At 47.1% G+C, this 22,500-nt stretch overlaps 1 protein-coding gene across 4 annotated transcripts in view; it reads right to left on the minus strand.

Annotated features, from left to right (window-relative positions):
* septin9a (septin 9a) overlaps positions 1–22,500 on the minus strand; it is a 165,831-nt gene that overhangs the window by 69,333 nt on the left and 73,998 nt on the right. For 3 of the 4 annotated variants that reach the window (XM_063223655.1, XM_063223678.1, XM_063223665.1), the window contains one exon: positions 14,871–15,590. In XM_063223655.1, coding sequence (XP_063079725.1) covers positions 14,871–15,590 — 720 coding nt within the window. Of the gene's footprint in view, positions 1–14,870; positions 15,591–16,191; positions 16,307–22,500 lie in introns of those variants that run through there. The other variant, XM_063223670.1, reaches the window with a different exon arrangement.

Genomic DNA, 22,500 nt, shown 5'->3' on the forward strand with positions numbered 1-22,500 from the left:
TAAGCATCTTTGAGCATACAGGCCACTGCGGAACAATGGCTTCTCACATCACACACACACACAGGGACGCACAAACACACACAAGGATACACAAACAGTCTCGCTCTCTTGATCTCCCTCATTCTCCATTCTCGCTCTCACTCTTTCAAGCTCTGTCCCTCCCTCTCTCACCATTTTCTGTCTCCATTTCACACACACACACACACACACACACACACACACACACACACACACACACACACACACACACACACACACACACACACACACACACACACACACACACACACACACACACACACACACACACGCACACTTTTTGCCACTAACTCAATGTTTCTGTCTCTCCCTCACACACAATCTGATAAAAGCCTGAACCACAATAGAACCCTTTCTTCTACCTATGGTTTATACTCAGAGCCTAGAAAAAAATATTTCAAGTTGTCTCAAGAGTACAACCCAACGCTGTAGGTGGGAAGGGCAGCACCTGCGTCAGACTGGAAATGTCAAAACATGCCCGTCATTCACAAGAGATTCACAAGAGATATGAAAGCCCACATAGGAAACTCTCACTGTCATTGTGACGGCACCCTACAGCATACAGTGTTCACTGCCCACAACGAAATTGCATTTATGCCTCACCCGTGCAAAGGGGGCAGCCCCAAACGGCGCACCAAGGGAGCAGTGGGGTGTCACAGTACCATGCTCAGGGTATGTCAGTCATGGAATAGGATAGGCGAGAGCACTGGCTAATTACTCCCCCCACCATCCATTCCATCGGGAATCGAACCGGCAACCTTTGGGGCTACAAGTCTGACACCCGCTTAACAATGACTGGGTATACGCCTGGACTGTAGCAGCCATGGCCATGAGATTACCTGCATTTGGACATGCAACAGGATGAGCAGTGGCGTGCACAGACATTTTGGTGAGCCGGTGCTTAATGAGAGAGCAGGGGGGCATGCAGAGCTTTCGGCTGCCTTATTGGACAAATAGACCAGCGACGACGCGATAGAAGCGACAGAGAATCACTTCTGTGCAGCAGGAGCGAAACGAGCGATTGAAGCGACTAGAGTATGTCCGTTGAAAGCAGAACGCAAGCATTCCAACGATCCCATTGGCTGTGGTTACTGACCTCTATACGGTCATTGGCTGTGGCGGCTTAGCGCCGAACCACATCATAGCTCATTTGCATAACTTTCCCAGGAGCTAAACTACAAACTGTCGCTCTCGTCGCGCAAATCGCCTCTAGTCTCCAGAATCGCTTTTGTCGCGCGAATCAATACAAAAAAAAGTAAATTACCTCCGTCGCTCGCCACGCTCATGGCGCGGCTGGTCTATTAGCCCAGTGAGGCTATAGAGGCTACATTATATTGGAACAATTACACATTTGTGATCGTCAAGCATTTCTAGATGATCATGTCAACACGGACCACAGAAAATTGTGAAACAAAAAAGGGCATTTTATGTTCAGTAGGGCAAAGGGGCAGGTGCTCTAGCACCACCGCATCTCTATCTGTGCACGCCTATGAGGACAAGAGTAGCCAAAGACATATACACTGGTGCAAAATACTGCATGCTAGAGATAATGTATGGCTCATAGTCATACAGCATGTTGTTGGACAGTGGTTCTTAACCTTTTTTCTTGGAGCACCCCCTAAACTCTGCCCAAGACAAGCCGTGCACCCCCAAACCAAACGTCTATACGTGTATACGCACCAAAAAAATTATTTAAGTGAACAATTACAATGATTCTTGCTTTAGACATTAATCACTTCTTAAACGACTTTGCATTAGGTCCAAAACATGTTTGAATTTGTTTTTGTTTTGGCCTAATTATGAGGTTAAGAATCAGAATTTTGGTCACAACCTCAACACAAACAAAATTCCGTGCACCCCCAGAAATCTCTGGCGCACCCCCAGGGGGTGCCCGCACCCCAGGTTAAGAACCACTGTTGTTGGAGACAAGCAGCATGAGAGAAACTAAAGAGAACAGCTATAGTGCTTTCTCTCCCCATTTGTTAATGCCAGTGTGGAGACCCAGACAACCATGACTCCATGACTCAGCGAACAGACAGCAAATATGTAGCAGCAGCACCCCACCCTGGACCGCCACCCCACCCTGCACCTCCAACATAAAACACTGCTCTGCACTCACTGGAGGATAGCGAACAAGGGGAGGGGGAGAGCTAGGTGTGTGTGTGTGTGTGTGTGTGTGTGTGTGTGTGTGTGTGTGTGTGTGTGTGTGTGTGTGTGTGTGTGTGTGTGTGTGTGTGTGTGTGTGTGTGTGTGTGTGTGTGTGTGTGTGTGTAACCAAGTGGGAATCAATGGCACTTTATTTAGAACTGCTGACCTGAGAGAGGGGAAAGAGGTTGGATGTGTGTGTGTGTGTGTGTGTGTGTGTGTGTGTGTGTGTGTGTGTGTGTGTGTGTGTGTGTGTGTGTGTGTGTGTGTGTGTGTGTGTGTGTGTGTGTGTGTGTGTGTGTGTGTGTGTGTGTGTGAGTGAGAATAAGAGCATGGGGAGTGGGGTAGTAGTGCCCGCAGAGCTGACCTTCAGAGAACGCTTCCACAATAAAGCAGCAAGAACTGAAGGAAAACTGCTATGAGAATCCCGGGGGCGCTGGGCCTGCTAGAAATGCAGCTCTCTTTATGTTAGCAATTCCTCACACACCAACACCATTTCAGAAATACATACGTACACACACACACACACTTTTTCTCTCTCTCTCTCTCTCTCTCTCTCTCTCTCTCTCTCTCTCTCTCTCTCTCTCTCTCTCTCTCTCTCTCTCTCTCTCTCTCTCTCTCTCTCTCTCTCTCTCTCTCTCTCTCCCCTAGGAGTACACCAAGGAAATAAAGGGCGCTACTTATAACCCTGTGAACCTTTAGCAGCCTCAGTGACAAATACAAATACTGTAAGAGTATTCAAGAAGAAGGTGTGTGTGAGTACCAAGAGAACAGTAGTGTGTGTGTGTGTGTCTGTGTGTCTGTGTGTGTGTGTGTGTGTGTGTGTGTGTGTGTGTGTGTGTGTGTGTGTGTGTGTGTGTGTGTGTGTGTGTGTGTGTGTGTGTGTGTGCGTGTTTAGGCGAGAGGAACAGAGGGGAGAGGGTGAGAAAGCCACTTGAGAGCCACCGCATGGGAAAGCAGGAAGCACTTCCGTTGGTAAACATATTTAAGGATCTCAAGCAGAGCAGAGTTCAAGAAGGGGGGGTGGGTCCCCACAGTGACCCCATAGTAGCCCCCCCATCTCCTACTCTCTACCCCCATAAATCTCTGAATGATGAGTTTCCCCCTACCACCTTGACTAAGTGCCCTAAATATACTTTGTATTGTGAATGTCATTTTTTTAAATTGCCATACATATGCCATTCAGATCATGTTTCAAATGGCAAGACATAGGATTTCCAATGATGATGATCATGTTTCAAGGATCTGGTATTGGGCAAGTACTACTACACAGCTGGCTAGCAGTAACAACCTAGTAAGCAGACATGATACTATGCAATTTACTCTTCTCAATCACGCAGTGCCGGAAATGTATCAAATCAAGCCAATCGGAAAATTTGACTCAATACAAACAGAGTTACTCCAGATGAGATATTTTATAGCATACCAGAGTTCCCAAAAAATCCCAAGAATCCATGCCCTTATTTGTAATGCATTCTTATCCATAAGTATACTTATCCATAAGTATAATGTCAGTATACAATCTGTTAGGGTCTACCACTCCTAACGGCAGGGCGTAGGCAAGCACCTAGCTCACCTGCAGGGAGTCACCTGGCACAGCTGTATTGCAGCAGTGGGCTCCAACTTTTACCTGTGTAACACTGACTCCCTCTGGTGGAGCTTGGTACTGCAAGGACCAGGACAGGAGGCTGGGCAGCTGGGGCTACAGAGCAGCTGAGAAGCCAGACACTTCCATGAGCAGGGCTCTAAATTTACTTTTTTCATCACCAGCCAAAATGGCTAGTAGATGTTAGTCTTACTAGCCAAACACACACTCACAAATGGGTCAAAATGGCTAGTAAGTTGGTCTTTTCTACCAGCCGAACAGACATTTCACCAGCATTTGGCCGGTTGGCTGATGTTAATTTAGAGCTCTGTCCATGACAACACAGAAAAATCACCCACAGGATGAGTGTAAAACTCAATACATATATGAAATGAAACAAAGTAGTGCTCAAAGCATCAAATCTCGCTCAGTAAGGCCTCGCGTAGATATTTTATCAAATAGTCACAGTGCACTGCATAAGTACAAAGCTTAGTCGCATGACTGTGTGTGTGTGTGTGTGTGTGTGTAAGCTCACACAGGTGCATAAAAGCTTGTGCCAGAGTAATTGTGACCAGGTAATGAGTAATGGTGAAAATAAAAGCCTATGAAGAAAAACTTTGATGATTAACAGGCATGACTAATGAGGCTGATCGCCATGTGATTTTTATGTCAGCAATGAGCTCACAGGAAAACAGCTCCATGTCCTTCCTGTTTACACACGCACACGCACGCACGCATGCGCGCGCACACACACACACACACACACGCACACTTTCTCTCCACCATTCTCCTTCTCTCCCCTCTGTTTACCCTGTTTGTTTGCTTACTCGCTCCGCCAGCCCAGCCGTCTGTTTGGCTGGGCGGTGTGTGTGTGGTGAAGTGGCCTGGCCTTGGCCAGTGTCTGGCTGACAGACGGCACAGTGTAGCAGCTGGGCTGAGCTGAGCTGAGCTGAGCTGGGACGTCACGCGGTGGGACATACTACGCCTCCATGCACTGACTGTGCTGTGTGGCTGCACCGTGATGGGACGCCACCGAATGATTTACGGCTGAGCACATTTCCGTCCCTTGTGACACGCGCACAAGTCCCGTCCTGTTGTGTCCCGTCCCTGCAGGAATTGTGCAGTGTATGTGGCGGGCAGGCCGCTGCTGCTGCTGCTGCTTCTCAAAGGCAGCCTCTGTCTCCGTTGCAGGCCGGGAGGAGACGCTGTCTAGATAAATATGTTTATAGCCTGGGAGAGTGATCACCACCATGGAGGAGGAGAAGAGGAGTAGGAGGAGCAGGAGGAGGAGAGGAGAGGGAGGCAGGAAAGGAGGGATGGCTGAAGAGGAGGAGAGGGAGGAAGAGGAGGAGGAGAGGCAGGAAGAAGAAGAGGAGAAAAAGGAGGGACAGGAGGAGGAGAAGAATTGGGGGAGGAGGAAGAGGAGAAGACGCAGGAAGAAGAAAAGGAGAGGAGGAGGAAAGGAGATGGAGCACGAAGAGGGGGAAGAGGCGCAAGAAGAGGAGTGACCACCCCAGAGCAGGAGGAAGGGCTGCATGATCTCTGACCTACATCTGCAAGCTCTCTCTGGCTGACCTACAGTACTGTCTCCCTCTGAAATGGACTTTAGTGGCATGACCATTTGTATTCACTTCACTCTCTCGTGGCTGTGTCACACACACCCTACAGGGGGGAGAAGAGCAAAAACACTGTCTTACTCTCCTACAAGTAATGGATAGAAAGAAAGACTGATTGAACACAGGATAAACAGTCTTGCATCTTGCCCTGTCTCCCAAAAGTTCTAAATCCCTTTCTCCATTTTTTGCTTTTGTCTGCCTGCCTCTCTTTCTACATCTCCTTTTCCATTTGCTGCTTTCATCTACCTCTCCTCTCTCCATCCCTCAGTCATCATTTTCCTCTGTCTCTCTCTATCCCTCACTCTTCACTTTTATCTACATCTCTGACTCTCTCTATCCCTCGCTCTCAGTAGTGCACCGCCACTACCGCCACCACCAGCAGCAGCAGGCAGCCACTCCTGACTTGGATGACCACCGGCATTCCCAGCATGCAGTGCTTGCGATATGCGTCCCCATAGAGGAATGCTGCTGCTGCTGCTGGTGTGCCACAGCAGGGCCGAGTAAATAACAAACCTGAGGTCTCCCCCCAAAGCTGCTGCCGCTGCTGCGGGCTCACACACACACACACACACACACACACAACCAGCTGTTTCTCTAACCCTGTGCAGTGGTGGACAAGCGTATGCGCTCGGAAAACAACTCTTTTCCACAGTAAACAAAATGAATATATCCGGGCCTGCCAATAGGAGAGGACAAAAGGGTCATTTGTCCCGGGCCCAGGGAGAGAGAGGGGACAGAATTGATTCCTCATTACATTGTATGAATTGAGTGGGGGGGACTTTCAGATGACTTTGTCCCAGGAACATACTCAAAGACCTAAGCTCCAGTTGGTTAGAGCTAAACCTTATGTCTTTGCATTGCCTGAACGGGATGAATAAGCATCTTCACAGACAAATAAACATACCTTTGTTTTAGAAAAGGTCATGCTGAATCATAGTGCAAACGTCCATGACACAATGAGCCTCTCTCTCTGTTGCTCTGCTAACACCACCGTGCAAAGTTGCTTTTTGCGGACGAGTTTTTGTTGTTTTTATGTGTGGCATTGTGGGTGCTGTTTTCTCATAGTCATGCTCCCATGCACTAACAGGAAACACTAGCGGCAGCAGTTACAACACAACGACAAGACAATGCAATCCGTAACTAAAACAAAAAACAAAAGGCTGATACCAACTACTTCAACGGCCATCTGGTGGCCGAAACATCACCACGGTTAAGCTGATGAAAGTATGAAGTTGAGCGTCAAGAAATAAACATTCAATTCCTCTGCTTGTCATCCTTGATTGATCTAACCATCTTTTTGTGCATTATTAAACTAAACTACGCTGGTTTGAGTACTTCTGCTGACGAATGACTGTAGGCTAGATTATAATGGAATTTAAAAGCTGTTTAAAATGATTCATCCCCCTCAGACAAGCACTTCCTCTTTAAACACGCACACGCGCACGCGCACGCGCACGCGCACGCACACGCACACGCACACACGCACGCACGCACACACGCACACACACACAGCCATCAAAAATTGCGAGGACCAAGCCTGTTAAAGGGTGAAGCCTTCGCTTGACAGTTCCGGCTGGTGCATTACAGACTGGAGCTTAGATTACTTCCTGAGGTCGGGGGAGAGGTCAGCCTAAAGTAATGGGGGGTGAATGAGCGTAGAGGGGAAGTCTCAGAGCGGGGGAGCTGTGCTGTCAGAGATTCTTTAAGTATAGAGATATGCCTACATAATAGGTTTCTATGGGCACCTAATGTGACCAGGTTCTGGTCATAATGTGTCATAATGCTCCTAGCATTGAATAGAACAGTCCTCAGGTCTGCCTAGGTCTGCCTAAAGGGGGATTTCCCCCCCAATAATATAACCAGGAAACAATGGGCCAATGGGACCTCTCTCTCTCTCTACTCTCTCTGGTACTGCGGTCCTATTTATTGTGGACTAACTCTGCGATGATAAAGACATGATGAGTCTGAGTCACTTCCGAACTGTAAACCGACATGACTAAAAAGTTCCTCATTCCTCACCTCATCTCGCAGACCCAGATGTTTGCTTTATTATCTTATTACAGAGCTAAAAGGACAACAGAACTTCACAACATCAGAAAGGTTGGAGGGTGCGGAGATGAACACAAAACCAACCCCCCCTAAATACACCCACCTCCCCCATAGCCTTTCAGCATATACACTAGATCTTGTATGGTGACAGCAGCAACCCTGTGGATAGAATTTAGACATGCTGGATCTAGTTACAGATGGGTTAGTCATATGTGGGACCCTGGGTCCAATTGTGGTAGCTCAGCCGTGGCCTGTGAGTAGTTTGTGAGTTCATATCCCACACCACTTGGATGAACATACTGTAGGTTGTCTACTACACTCTCATCCAGGGCTGAAGTGCCCTTGAGCAAGGCAACTAATTCCACATTGCTCCAGGGACTGTAACCCATACCCTGTCCCTAAATAACAGTAAGGCCCTTTGAAAAAAGCTTAATGCTACTTCTTTATTGTTGAGAAGTAAAAATAAAACTTATAAGGAAAAAAGCTTAGTGTAATGTAATGAATGATGCGACATTATGGCACATAAAAGCCCATGGGGCTTCCTGAACCAGGAGGGGGAGAGAAAATCTGTTTTGCTCTGAGAAGGTCTGGGAAACAAACAAAATTGGGAAAAGGATTCAAGTGTGCAGATATTTTACAGAAGATTTTCTATAGGGTAAACCAAGCTAAATGGTCATGACTTGGTTGCTCCGTTGAACTCCATTCATTCTCCTAGCCTCCTAGTCTCCTAAAGGGGCATGTCTGCCATAGGATCGCAGCTTAAAACCTTAAGCTTACATCATATTGATTCCGGAAGAAACTAGAAACTCCATACAAACCATCTCCTCCTTATCAATCATCTTGGATTTTACTTCAAGAGAGAAACAATCCAAAAGATCTTTGTCTTTACTGTCTGCCTGGGGCAAGGTCAAGTGGAAGGGGAAGCATCCTCGATAGGGCCCAACAGGAAGGACGCTTGAGAGCCTTTTGAACACCTTTGTTCTCACACACACATAATGTGTGAACTCTGGACACGGAGCCCTGTGAGATCATTTCCTGTAGAAGACTTTGTTTTATTTTCCAGTGGCCAATAGCACACAGAACGCACACATGACAGGATGTGAAGTCTTACAGCTCTGGCCAGCACTTAATAACTCTGAAAAAGGGGAAGGGGGTGGAAATCCCTGGAGGGACATACGAACAAAAAAAACACAGCCCTTGTGACCTATCTAAATAATGTATAATGGGGGGCATTTTAGATTCATATCGGGGGAGCTGTGTAGTGTGTGCATACCGAATAGCTCAAAACACAAACACACTCTCTCTTCTCTTCATAAACAACTTCCCCCCAAACGCCATATATGTACTGTACACTAAGTAGCCATGACGGTGAGAAGCCAACGTGGGTCTCTAAGGACAGGGGAGGGGGAGAGTGGGTCTCGCCCGCCGTCTCCCGGCCCCAGGCCCTCAGTCATGGATCCTCACGTTCCCACCAGCAGGGTAGGAGAAGAGAGGTGGTGGTGAGAGGGCAGCGCGTGTGTGTGTGTGTGTGTGGCGCTGACTATGGCCCTGCAGGGCATGTCACGGTTAATGTGAGAGGGAAAGAGAGCATGACAAGAGGCTAGTCCCCTGGCAGATAACCCCTTACGCTAGCTAATGAACACACACACACACACACACACACACACACACACACACACACACACACACACACACACACACACACACACACACACACACACACACACACACACACACACACACACAAATACACACCCCTCTCTCAGTCTCTCCCTCTCTCTCCTTTGTTTTTTCATCTATCTGTTGCTTTCCTTCTTCCTCTCTCTATCAGTTTGCCTTTTGCTCAGATAGCCAACACACATCTCCCCCTCCCTCTCTATCTCTATCTCTTCTCTCATTCCTCTGTTGTGCTCATTCAATGCCTCTCCTTCCTCTCCATCTCTCCCTCTCCATCACTCTCTCTCTCTGATGCCCTCTTTTCCTCTTTCTGCCTCTTGTCATCCTCCTCCCCTCACCCTCTTTGATTCCCTCGTTCCTTCCTCGGGTACGGTACACACACACAGAGAGACAATGTGAAGGATATCCTCCGCTGCCTGTCCAGTTCCACACAGTAGACAAAGACAAAAGACACAGAAGGCAACACTTGGCACAGATGAGGCATCATGTTCCGCTGGGGTGCTGCTCCAACACAGGACAAGAGGAGACCACAACACAGGACACAGGACACAGGTGTGGTGCCTCACAGAGGGCCCATCTGATCTGACTTTATAAAGCTAGCTAGAGCCAATAGAGTCACTATTCATGGATAGACACGCACTAATGCATTCACAAGCACTGGCAGAGGAATTTCATAAAAAGAGAGAGAGAGAGAGAGAGAGAGAGAGAGAGAGAGAGAGAGTGAGTGAGAGAGAGAGAGAGGGAAACAAGTGTGTGTGTGTGTGTGTGTGTGTGTGTGTGTGTGTGTGTGTGTGTGTGTGTGTGTGTGTGTGTGTGTGTGTGTGTGTGTGTGTGTGTGTGTGTGTGTGTGTGTGTGTGTGTGTGTGTGTTGTGATAGTGAAGAGGGAATGCTGCGCTGTGACCCCCCAGTTGCCTTGTGCCACTATCAGCAGGTGGACTGACTGGGGATTCCCGCAAACCATGACGGCTTTATCTCCATCAACACATTCATACCATGAGAGTGAGAGAGAGAGAGAGAGAGAGAGAGAGAGAGAGAGAGAGAGAGAGAGAGAGAGAGAGAGAAAGTGGTAGGGATGGAAAAGAAATGGTACTGCTGATTCTGCTTTCATGGTTTCATTTATCCTTTATTTATGAAACAATGAAAACAGAATCAACAGTCATCATTTTGGTTTTTTTCCATCCTAGCACTCTGTCTCTCTCGCTCTCTCCATCTGTTGATACTGTAGGTCACGTCCTCCATGAGGTCATCAACCCTGCACATTTTGCAACGGTCATGATTAGACGAAGTCTGCATAGAGTCATCCTGGAATGTCCACCACAATAACTGTGTGCCGTCAAGCCTACATCAGTCAGCAGAGTCCAGGCCATTGCTTCAATATGCTCCATTCCACCTCAAAGTGCTACAATGACACCCATAGTCTTCCTGTGTAAATGTTTACAAAGACCATCGCTATGATACCCTCAAATACTTTCAAGCAAGAAAGGGTTGCCCCATGTTGCAACATTATGTACAAAATGTTAAGCTTAACTCTCCCACGTTAGCACTAGCCTCGCGCACCATCCTACGTACTTCCGCCAAGAGACTTCGCTCCGCAATGAAAATAAGGGTAGTATTATGGGATGGTCAGGACCAGGCTACGTTAGCACAGGCCAGGAAGTGAAAGCAAGTAATGTAATGCAACACCTCGTTCCTTTCATTACACTGACACTGGGGGTCACAGTTGCATTACCACATTTGCCGGGACTTGTTTTCCCCCTTTCCCGCTCTCCAGAGTCAGAGTCAGAGCCAAAGCCAAGCCCCTCTTCAATCCCTCCCCCACCTCCCCCAGCGTAGACCTGCGCTGCGCTCTCCGTACGGCCTGGCTGACGTTTACAGGAATCAGCATGGACTCGGGATGGCTATGGAGCTCTTCCTAGAGCAGGGGATGAAGGGAGGGAGGGAAAGTGAGAGAGAGAGAGAAAAAGAGAGAAAGAGAGAGAGCGTGATAGAGCCAGAGAGAGAGAAGGGGAGGGAGACACAAGAATAGAGAGAGAGAGAGAGAGCAATACAGAGGAGACAGGGGGGGGGTGTAGAGAGATGGGATAGTGGAGAAGGGGATGGGTTTGGGTTGGGAAGGGGCGGAGGGTAGTGTAGGAGGAGGCGGTTGGGGTGGGAGGTTGAGTTTCCTCCTCCTTGTGGGGGCTTTTGCAGAGCGCCTGGTAATTGAACCCAAATGTGGCAGACGCAGCCGCGCGCAAAAAACACATCTTGAAAAGGTTTCGCCGTCACGTCTGGATTTTCTCCTCCCATGCTTGCTCTCTCGCTCTCACTCACTTCTTTCCCCTCACTGAGAGCAAAAACAAGAGCCCTTGCAAAAGCCTCTGGATGGGAATCCTACGGTACGTCGTATTTTTGCGTGCAAGCAGAAACACACTTACATACACAAACACACGCTCTCACACACCCACAAAAGTCCTCACATCACCTTTTGATCGCTGGGAAAAAAAGAGGAATGCCTATTTCTAAGGACCAAAGTTTCCATTTTGCTTCCTTGGAGGATTCTCTCAGGGATTTAGTTCAAATCATATTCAACATATTCAACATATCCCTCAGCTATCATGGGGTTTTGATGGACTACATCTGATTCTGTCAGGACCACCAGGGCCACTGTACAGACAGACCGGGGTAAACGCAAATAACAGACATACAGAACTGTGGGGGCATCCACCCCCCAGTGGGAGTCAGTGAGTCGTTTGATTGAGTGAGAACTGAGGGTTTTTTAATGGTCACTGCCACACATGTGGCAACAGGCCCAACAATAAGCCAGCCAGCCAGCCAGCAAGCCAGCCATCCAGCCAGCTGCCCAGACGCCCAGCAAACCAGCAGCCATAGCTCGAGTGGAAGGAAGGGAAGCACTAGAGGACTGCTGGAGTACTGGAAGACTTCTATTTTTATGAAGCGGAACATTAATGGACTCCAGATTTTGGAATGTGGCACCTTACAGGACCCTCCAATACTACAGCCATCTGGATTAGGCTACACTGGATACTTATGCTACACTCGCCTAGTCAAGGTCAGGTTATGCTATGTTTAAGTGTTGAAAGGACCACTAAAGACCATAAGAGCCCATCCATTCACCAGGGAATGCTTCCTGATGTAACCTCAGGGGGGGACGCCCCAAGAGCAGCTTCTTGAGAGTCACAGCACGCTCCTTTCTAATGGGCCTTCTGACAAATGGACCGTGAAGTCTCGTTCATCATAGGGCTAGCAGGTCACTTTGCAAACAACACTTGACACACTGACACAATCAACACCTCTAATAAGTTAGAGTGGCCGTGCCATGCCTGTGTGCACTTGAGAGAACAAATCTGTCAGAGGAAAGTTCTATGGTTGCCACAGCAGGTTGCCATTAGAGTTTAATTGATGAATTAGTCTGTGCTAAGCGTGTTTGGACATATTACTTACTGTAACTTACTGTAAGTTACAAGCCCAACCTTCCTAAAGGGTAGACAGAGAGGAATGGACAAGAAAAGACAGAGGAAGAAAACAGCTCATGGTACAAAAAGGTTTTAAGGGGCCCGATGAGTAATGCATCACTTGTGTGAAATGTCCTTTATTCAATGCTCATTCCTTTGTAATTTCACCCTGACACCTTTGTGAGGAAGGGGAGGATGAGTCACGTCCCCCTCAGGGTTGTGGGAGTACACACTGGTCCTCATCCATCTCAGGAGAAGAAAGAAAAGCACTCCAAGTATGTGTGCTGAAGAGGCATGACGGACATGATATGGACGTACGTGTACACATACCTGAATCTAACATAGGGTTGGTGATCCACACAATTCCGTTGTCTTGTTGGCAATGTGTATTGTGTAAGTTAATGTGCAGTGTATGGGTGTGGGATGAGTGAGGCAAGCTGTACACTGTAGATGTTTGTGCAAAACGAAATGTGTCCAGTAAGGCTGATTGTACTGTAAGTGTGTTTGAGGAGCGGTTTAGGTTCACAGCATAGTCCTGGGGCGCTTTCAAACAGCAACATGTTTTGCTTTTTGCCTTTCAAGACCACCACCACCACAAGAAATCAAAATAATTTTAAATTTAAATGAAGCTCTCCATCCACTGTGACAACAAAAACTCCAATAAGTCCAACTTACTGTCACAAAGCCCAGTCTTTTTCGGAGTCCAACTACAGTTTGGACTTCGATCAGTCCAAACAACGCATCGCAACATCAGACAAACTGTTTGGCTGGCCAAACATGAACGCAAGACACGGCCCAATCCCAACCCTGCTTGCACGAAAGAACAAAGAAGGGCTGAATCAAAGAAAAATAAATACCGCATCAAAATAATATAGTTTCCCAATGGCCACATCTGCTAGCCACAACAATAAAACCCATCAATGCTTTTACTAGATAGCTGGCAAACCTAGACACCCACAGATAAATTGGTGGTTGTGGTTTGTCGGTGTTGCCAGGGGCAAACCTATACTTTGGTACCGAAGAGGCGGCTTTAAAGTCACACTCAACCAAAGCTGAAATGACATAGCCATCCGCCTGGCAAAACACTAAAGGCTCAGAGAGCACGTTATTAAGTCCAGTCAGTGAGTGCCACGCTCGTCTGAAGGCAGGCATGCAGGCAGGCAGCAGATTGTGCATAAAGAGAAAGAAAGGCATTACATTGGGGCTCGCTATGGCGGACTGCCTGACAGGAATCTGAGCACCGTGGCTGCTGCTGCCCTAGAGTGATCTTTCATGAGAAACTGACATCATCCAGTTGGAGTTACAAAGGCTGCTGCATACTTTCCTACGCACAAGGTCCCTGTTACTCTCATTATTCAGGCAGTAGGAGGAGGACTGATGGTGAAAAAAGGCTTCAGTTTGTGGAAGAGCAAAGTCTCATTTCGTGAAAGAGAGAATGACCAAGACAGTAATCAGAACTGGTATTTAACCTGATATTTAGCACTACCGGTACATTTATAGATAACAAAGTGTTTGGCAATGCACAGTTTTAGCAGAAAAGTGTTTGATCAGTAAGTTGTTGTTGCAGTGGCAGAACAATTGCACACGGGGCCCCAGGACAAAACACTCATAGGGCCCTTAATACGGCCTGCCAAGTTCATAATACCACCACCAATACTGTAGGGCCCTGGGCCCAGGGGCAAATGCCCTGCTTGCCCCTCCTATAGCACCGCCCCTGTGTTGTTGGGTCTTTGTATGCACACTCCTTACAGTAGGTTTGCACAGGGACATTCCACGCACAGAACTGCTCATATTGCTGTTGGGGCTATTCATTATACTGTAAGCATTAGAAAAGCAAGACTTACATACATAACTTCTTCCCTGAATTGATAGGGATCAATCAGTTCCTTAAATCTGATTAAATCAGCTGAAAAGGTGTGACTACAGCTGTTTTTGTCCTCTTCCAGTGCTGGGACAATAATTTGATTATTGTTGTACCGACGCCAAAATAAAGTTAACATTGGCTTTTAATCTAAAAGTAATTCTGTGCTAATGAAGCTATTTCTGAAATCACTCACACAATCTTGAAACAATACAGTTCAACATCGCCAACATTAAAATCCTGAAGCAGCACAGGTTGCACAAACACAAACTCTGAATCAGTGCCAAAACTCTTAAACCACCACCCTGCATGCACGCACGCACGCACGCACGCACGCACGCACGCACGCACGCACGCACACACGCACACGCACACGCACACGCACACACACTTTAAACTTGGTCAAACAGCAGCAATGATTAAAATAAAAAATGACCCTTACTTTCCAGTGGTGCAATGGGGGCCTCTATGACGGGTGGTTGGGGCCTATGTTCCACATGGCTGGGGACATCATTAGGTGGCTGGCTGGTCTCCACCTCCCGGGACTGAGGCTGTGGCGGAGGGGTCTCCAGCTGCCTACTGGCGTTCATCTCCACCCTCCGGGATGACGGGGGAGCATCGGCCAGCACCGGGCTGGGGATCTCTGCCCTCCGCGGCTGGTGGCTGGGCTCTGGGATGCGGGAGGAGGCATATGCTGCCGGAGATGGGAGCTCAGCCCTCCTGGGGGGCACCGGAGCTTCCTGGCTCTGGGGCCGGGTGATGGTGACCTCCGCCCGGCGGTTCGGCGTGGCATCTGAGGCTGTCCGGTGGGCCTGGGCCTCGGGCCTCCGTAGGCCGAAGCGGCTGATGCCAGCACTAGGCGAACTGTCCACCTGCTTGGAGGTGATGTCGATGGAGAGCTCCGTCCGCCGGGACAGGGAGGGCTCAGTGACGCGCCCCCCAGAGATCTCCACACGCCGCAGGCTGGTTTTCGGCGAGCGCTGGTGGGCGCCGCCATCTACGGACGACTTGGACGAGTGGTCGGAGTTGCGAGAGCCCAGGTCGTGGAAGCGCTGGCTGCTGGAGGACGTGAGTGAGGAGCGCAGGGGGTGGGTGCGGCGGGAGAGGGGGGAGGAGTGCGTGGAGGTGTCCACCTCTTCCACCTCGAACGACCTCTTCAGAGCTGCAACACAAACAAATTGGACAGGGTCAAGGCTACAGCAATTTGTCTAGCAAGGCCTAAGCTTAGTCCATCATGGAGAGTGTTCATTTTAGTCTTATGTTAACCTTGGTGGGTTTGATTTAGGGTTGACACTGAAACACCAAATACACAGTTTTTGTAGGAAGAATAACAATGCTGTCTGAGATCATGGTTTGTTTGTTTGGGGGGGGGGGGACCAAGCCATCTCTTGACCTGGTCCACTGACCTGACATGGCTTGCCCATTGTTTACATTAGAAGACAGCATTTGTGTGCATATGACACTAGTTCTAGCAAAAACAGATTGGTGGGCGTAGCCCTATTTGTTATGCGTGTTTGTGAGTTTTTGCCTAGTTTCATGATTCATGTGTGTACGAGGCGTTCTATCACACACACACAAGCACAAGTAGCCAACAACAAAGCCGAACAATCTGGTCCATTCTCTAATAATAACGACTGCCACTGTCAAGGCGGTGCGAGTATGGTGAATGATGAACAGTTTCACTCCAATAAAATCATTGATAGCGAGATATTCGTTATCCATTGGAATAACAACGGCACAACATACGACGATATATTATTTACCCGATTTTACCCATTTGAAACCTGGGAACATTGTTTCCACCTGAAGTTGAAGGGTGAAGAGAGAGCAAATAAACGTCTTGGAAAGCGCGCGCCACGAGATGCAATTAGCAACAGGTGAGAAAGAAACCCTTTGGAATCTTGGGACGGCGAGTCTTTGGTCAATAAATTCAACAGATATAATTTTGTAAAGTCATGGTCGCACGTTATTTCCAGTCACATGTCCTAGCCTACATTAAATAACTGATAGGCCTATTTTACGATTAGCATTGTGTAGATGTCTGAAATGTTTTCTCACAAGCGGGTACCGTATCTCACTGTGTTTGCGGGGACACCGTTGTCATAAGAATTAGTTTGCTAGTTCTAATTGGCTTTCTAAATGCAAACCAAATTCTATCGGGTAGTTGTTCACCCCAAATTTTAAACGGCTAACCTGTTAACTTTACTGGCAGGCAATTCATCTCGCCCTATATTTATGAGTATTAATACCAGGGGTGTCTCGAAATCATAACGCATCAGTCAGCACTCAGCAGTCACTAAGGAATTATTTGGAAACGTGTTCATACTGTGACAGGCCAGTGGAGCAGCCGCAAATTATATGGAAAAGAAAAATATGTCTTTGCAAATTACTTGTGCAACTCTGCATTTTCACTTGTGGTCGTATAAGAATGCTGACCAACCAGCCCATCAGAGCAACCCAATCATTTTGCAGAACTAGTATGACACATTTTAGGATATCATATGCACTTGGGGTTCTATTAACTATACACAGTTGTTATGCTGAAGGCAGACCTTGAGGCACATGCCAGAGAGTCCAGGCTTCTGGCAGATGGTCAGCAGGGGAATTAAGAATGGACTACAGCCTTTAACTGCAGTATGTGGACGTGCTATAGGCCTAATAGCTTACAGTACCAGGTGCACAATTGCACATGCTTTCGTTTACACGGTGGTTACATTATGTATGTCATTATGATATAACACAGATCCAGATCCGATCCTGCTTTTCCAACCTTTACAAACAGGACCTGGGATCGGTTTGGGACATCTTGATCTCAAGCTTGCAGGTCACGCTCAGTTCACTGGCGTATTAATAAGTCTGGTAATTTATTTGTATTATGAAGAATTTGCCTGCTTAATCTGTCAGCCAGGATATAGGCATGGCCAACAAAAACAGTTTAGGCACAGCCTCATGGACACAGTTGCTGTGAACGCCTTGTTTCTGTGTGTGTGTGTGTGTGTGTGTGTGTGTGTGTGTGTGTGTGTGTGTGTGTGTGTGTGTGTGTGTGTGTGTGTGTGTGCGTGTGCGCGTGCGCGCGTGGAAACGGTATCTTCGATATTCTCAAGGTCTGAGCATCAGAGCCCAGAGGAGGACACAGCATGGAGGCTTCTCTCTTGTGTAGAGGTGCTCCGATCACCATTTTTTGGCCCGATCACCGATACCGATCACCAAAAATCTTTATCTGCCGATCACCGATCATTGCCGATCACAGAAATTATTTCCTATTTTTTTAATAGCCTATTAATTATCCTTATTGAATATTTCTGCCCATAAACCAATCAATCTTAATTTGCACATGTCGCTTTCACAATGTAGGCCTATTATTAGGCTATTACTATTATGATTATTATTATTATTATTGTTATTATTATTATTATTATTATTATTATTATTATTATTAGGCTATTATTATTATTATTATTATCTTTCAGCTCTTTCAGACTAGTGTTGGTAATATAGCCTACAAGTAAGTCTACAGTATTAATCAATTTATAAGTTATTGCATATAATTACTAAACTATTTAAGATTGAATTGAAACTGAAACATTACATCAATTTATAAGTTATTGCATATAATTACTTAACTATTTGAGATTGAATTGAAGCTCAGACACCTGGATCTCAGTCTCTCGTCTTCTGCATACGAGAAAAAACCCTGTCGCTTTAAATGAGCAGCCTCGTGAGGAGAGCCCCTCCCCTCTCTGTCACTCACTGTCCACAGCTGCAGTGCAGTGCTCCGCGACCGTTCTGCTCTCTCCCTCTCACTTCTGTCGCCGTTTGGCGTTTCAGCGACTATCAAACTAATCGACTGACTGTCAATTACAACTTTGAAAACAATAACGTTGGCATGCTTGTGCGGACAACGTGAACTTGTCGCGTGCTGACCGAGGCAACTACACAGGTTATAACGTAAAATGGCTAACGGGCGAGAAGTAGTCTATCGCAAATTACATTGTGACTGAAACACTTGAGATTCTACATACACAAAACAAGAACAAAAAACTTCACTTGAAAGAACAGGGAACACGCACAACACAGCGTGTCTGCGAGGAAAGCTCTTTCTCTGTAACACTGTCATAGAATGTAGAATTCCCTGCACAGACTCATTGAGTTTCACCGTCCATTCTCCCTAGTTGCTGTTTGGTGTTGCAGCGACTACAAAACTAATGACCTGGCTGTCCATTAGGCTACAACTTTAAAAACAATACAGTTGATGATTGTTTTGGAAACGTTTAGTTGTTGCGTGCTGACAGGCTGTAACTCAAAATAGTGAACATGGCGAGACTGACACGTCATTCACAAATTACAAGCGTCATGTAAACTGTGCATGGATCGGAAAATCAGATCATTGTTGATGCAGATATGATTATAAATGGTGAAAATGAAGGAGGGAATTCCAAAAAGTTAAAGACAAGTAAAGATGCCTTATTTTGGTGCAGCAGCTGTGCAGAGCCAGCACCTAGGCTACATGCAGGCAGCGCCAGGTGTAAAGGCGAAATGGTTGCGTGAGGAATTTAATATCTCTGGATCGGTTTTTTTGATCGGCATGTTTTTCCGATCACCGATCAGGCTATTTTTGGCCATTATCGGCCGATCATGATCGGCTGCCGAGCAATCGGAGCACCTCTACTCTTGTGTCATTCGCTATAGAAGAGGTACAAAAAGGAGTGTTCTCCTCTCTCTCTCTCTCTCTCTCTCTCTCTCCACACTCCCTGTCCTTTTATCTCTCTCATGCACACTCCTTCCCTCTCTGACTCATTCTTTCTCTCTCTGTTTGTTTTGCTTTGCAGAGCTGTGTCTTGTAAACATATTTGATGGCCTGTAGACTTCCCACCATCACCTGGCCGTAACAAAAGTGGCAAGAGGAAACACCTGTCACAACAGTTTTCAAAGCAGGTAAAGCCTGAAGCTTACAGACCCTGGGTCATGTTTCTGCGTTGGAAACCCACACATCACAGAAAATAGTCTTTTGCGCAGAAAACATTTTCTTCCTGACACAGAGCCAGTGGATTGATTGTAACCGTTTTCTGCCCATCTATCATTCTTTGTAGGTAGTAGAGGAGCCATGACAGATCTCTGGACTTCTGATTAGACAATTAGCTTTTAACAACATCAATGACAAACTCCTCACAAATCTGTTATGAGATGCCAAATTCAGAAGAATGTAACAAGGTCAACTTGTTTTTTTTGTAAAAGCTTTCTCTTAAGCCAAAGTTCACATGGTCTATTCCAGTGGATGATTCATCACTTTAAATTGGGGGGGGATACAGAGTTTAACCCAACCACCACCACCCACACACCATCCACCTCCCTCTTCCTCGCTGTCTGATGTCATTTCCTGTGGATAGAGTCATGAGAAACTCCAGCATCCCAAAGAACGGTTTGTTTGTGAGTTCTAACCCGAGATCAGGGGTCTGGTATTCAAACACAGCAGCACACAAACAAACAAAGTCACAGCGCACTGACTTCAGACAGCCCAGCCAGGCCCAGCCCATGCAGCTTGCTGCTTGCCTCCGCTCCTTCCTCAGCTGTGCTTCCTTCGTGACCTAAATGACTAAATTCATAGTTTAAGCCTCTGACATTGGAGATGCTCCATTTGGACCGAAAGCGCTGCTTTGCTTGCCAGTGACACCACAGCTCTGACTACTCATATCTAGAAAATGGTCATTAGCTCTCGTCTTGAGGGCAACACAGTGCAGCGACGCCCTGCTTTGCTTCTGGCAGGCTTACTGTACTGGCTTAATATGGAGTCTCTCTGACGGAGAGAAGCACACACGCACGTGTGTGTGCGTGTGCGTGTGTGTGTGTGTGTGTGTGCGTGCGCGTGCGTGTGTGTGCTTCCACACAGGCACATGTGCTGTCTTATCTTCAGAGTCGGCCAAGGCAGCAGAAACATAGATCTTTCTCTCTCTCTCTTTCTCTCTTTCTCTCTCTCTCTCTCTCTTTTTCTGTCTCTTTCTCGTGGTTAGTGAGGTCCCCTTGAACTGTAAACCACTTTAAATATTGCTTGATAAAGCTCTGTTCAACTCCTGAGTACATATTATTCTATGTAGTATGCCCTATCAAATATATTCTTACTTTGTACTTTGCCACAAATACAGTATGTGTGTCCTATAACTGCACTTGTTTTTCGAGATCATCAGAGTCATGTGATGGCGCAGAGGAAAAATACTGTATGCAACGACAGTCTCTCAATGATGGGACAAGTGGGAGGACTGGGAACGCTTTCTCATCCCAAACTGACGACCACTGACATCTAAATAGCACAGCGAACAAAAAACAACAAAAAACCCTGACATCCCCTCCCTCCTCATTGTTAACTGTCAGAATGACGTCTGTATCGTTTTGATGAATAGTATATATTATCATATTGGACTGCGATGTGGTAGGAGTTCAGAGAGTTTAAATGCCCTTGACTTGAAAACAGGGCTAGAACAAAGCAGTGCAAGTCAGACTTGTAGTTGAAGCAATGCCGTGACTTAAAAAGTAGTTGGAGTTGAAAGGAGGACATGATTGTTTTTAAATTGTACCCCCATGCTGGGCACGCAGTCAAACGCAGCCCCGTGTCCCTGGGTGGCCCCTACTATGTCTCTTACAGTACATGCCATACGGCCTGCCATGGAGGCCTGCTCAGTGCATGACAGTGCAATAAACTAACTCTGTGTGTGTGTGCGTGTGTGTGTGTGCGTGTGTGTGTGTGTGCGTGTGTGCGTGTGTGTGTGTGTGTGTTTCAGCCTGTTCTTATCTCCCTACACATCTGTGTCTGCCCTGGACCTGGAGGCAAGTCTGTGAGGTGCAAAGGGCAAGTACTGTATTACTGAGCGGTGCAGCCACACCACCATTAATCAAATCACAGAGACAGACAGACAGGCAGGCAGGCAGGCAGACAGACAGACAGGCAGGCAGGCAGGCAGGCAGGCAGGCAGACAGACAGACAGACAGACAGACAGACAGACAGACAGACCGACCGATAGGGCCCTCTTGAAGAAAAATGAAGAAAATATGGCCCTTCTGTGTGTGGGGTACATAGAAGAAGAGCATGAGGGATCTGTCAGAGACAGAACAGGCTTTCTCTCTCTTTCTCGTACTCCTTCGCTCTCTTTCTCCTATTTTACACACACACACGCACGCACACACACGCACACACACACAGAGTGAAGAACTAGGCTTACAGTCCACCCTGTCTGCCAATGGTATTACCCTCTAAACCCTCGGGTTGGTACATAAAGCTCCTGCCATCTTCATGATTGGAGGCTCCAGTTCATATATTGCACCTTTTATAGAGTGTAAGCACACAAGCTTTGACACAAATCCGCCCACCCATTCCAGAGTTATCACATTCACACAAAATATCTGTGGCAGTGGACCCGGCAGTGGGCAGTCAGTCGGGGCATAAAACCATAACATCCCTGCCGCTTTGTTTGAGGGAAATAATAAAAGCTACAGTATATGTTCCCATGTGTGGGTTGAAAGAATGAAAAGTACAGTCTGGACGACACAGCACTGTACAGAGAGTGAGAGAGGCCACCAGATGCAACTGACAGTGAGGCAGGAGAGATGAAGAATGAGGAGAGGGGAGTGATGCAAGAGACAGACAGACCGACCGTGAGAAAGAGGAGACAAACTCAGTGGCTGGACCAGTCTGTATTACTGTATATAGAGAGGACAACAGACAGGGATAGATAGATATGCAATCAAAGAAAGGGAGGTCAAGACTGAATGTGTGAGAGAAATGGTGGGGACAGGGGAGACCGTGAAATAGACATTGAAGAGGGGGGAGACAGGAGACAGGCCCATCAGCCAAATATCTAAGATGGACACACACAGACACACAGACACACACACACACACACACACACACACACACACACACACACACACACACACATGATGATGAGGGCTCCAGGCGTGTCTGTCAGACACGGAGGCTGAAAACTCCAGACCAAACCGACAGACTAAGACACCATAAATCCACACCGCTTTTGATTTATCCTGCAGATTCGGGTCAGTGAGGAGAAAAAAATATTAATTTA

The sequence above is a fragment of the Engraulis encrasicolus genome, chromosome 2 (genome assembly GCF_034702125.1).
Source record: "Engraulis encrasicolus isolate BLACKSEA-1 chromosome 2, IST_EnEncr_1.0, whole genome shotgun sequence".
NCBI lineage: Eukaryota > Metazoa > Chordata > Actinopteri > Clupeiformes > Engraulidae > Engraulis > Engraulis encrasicolus.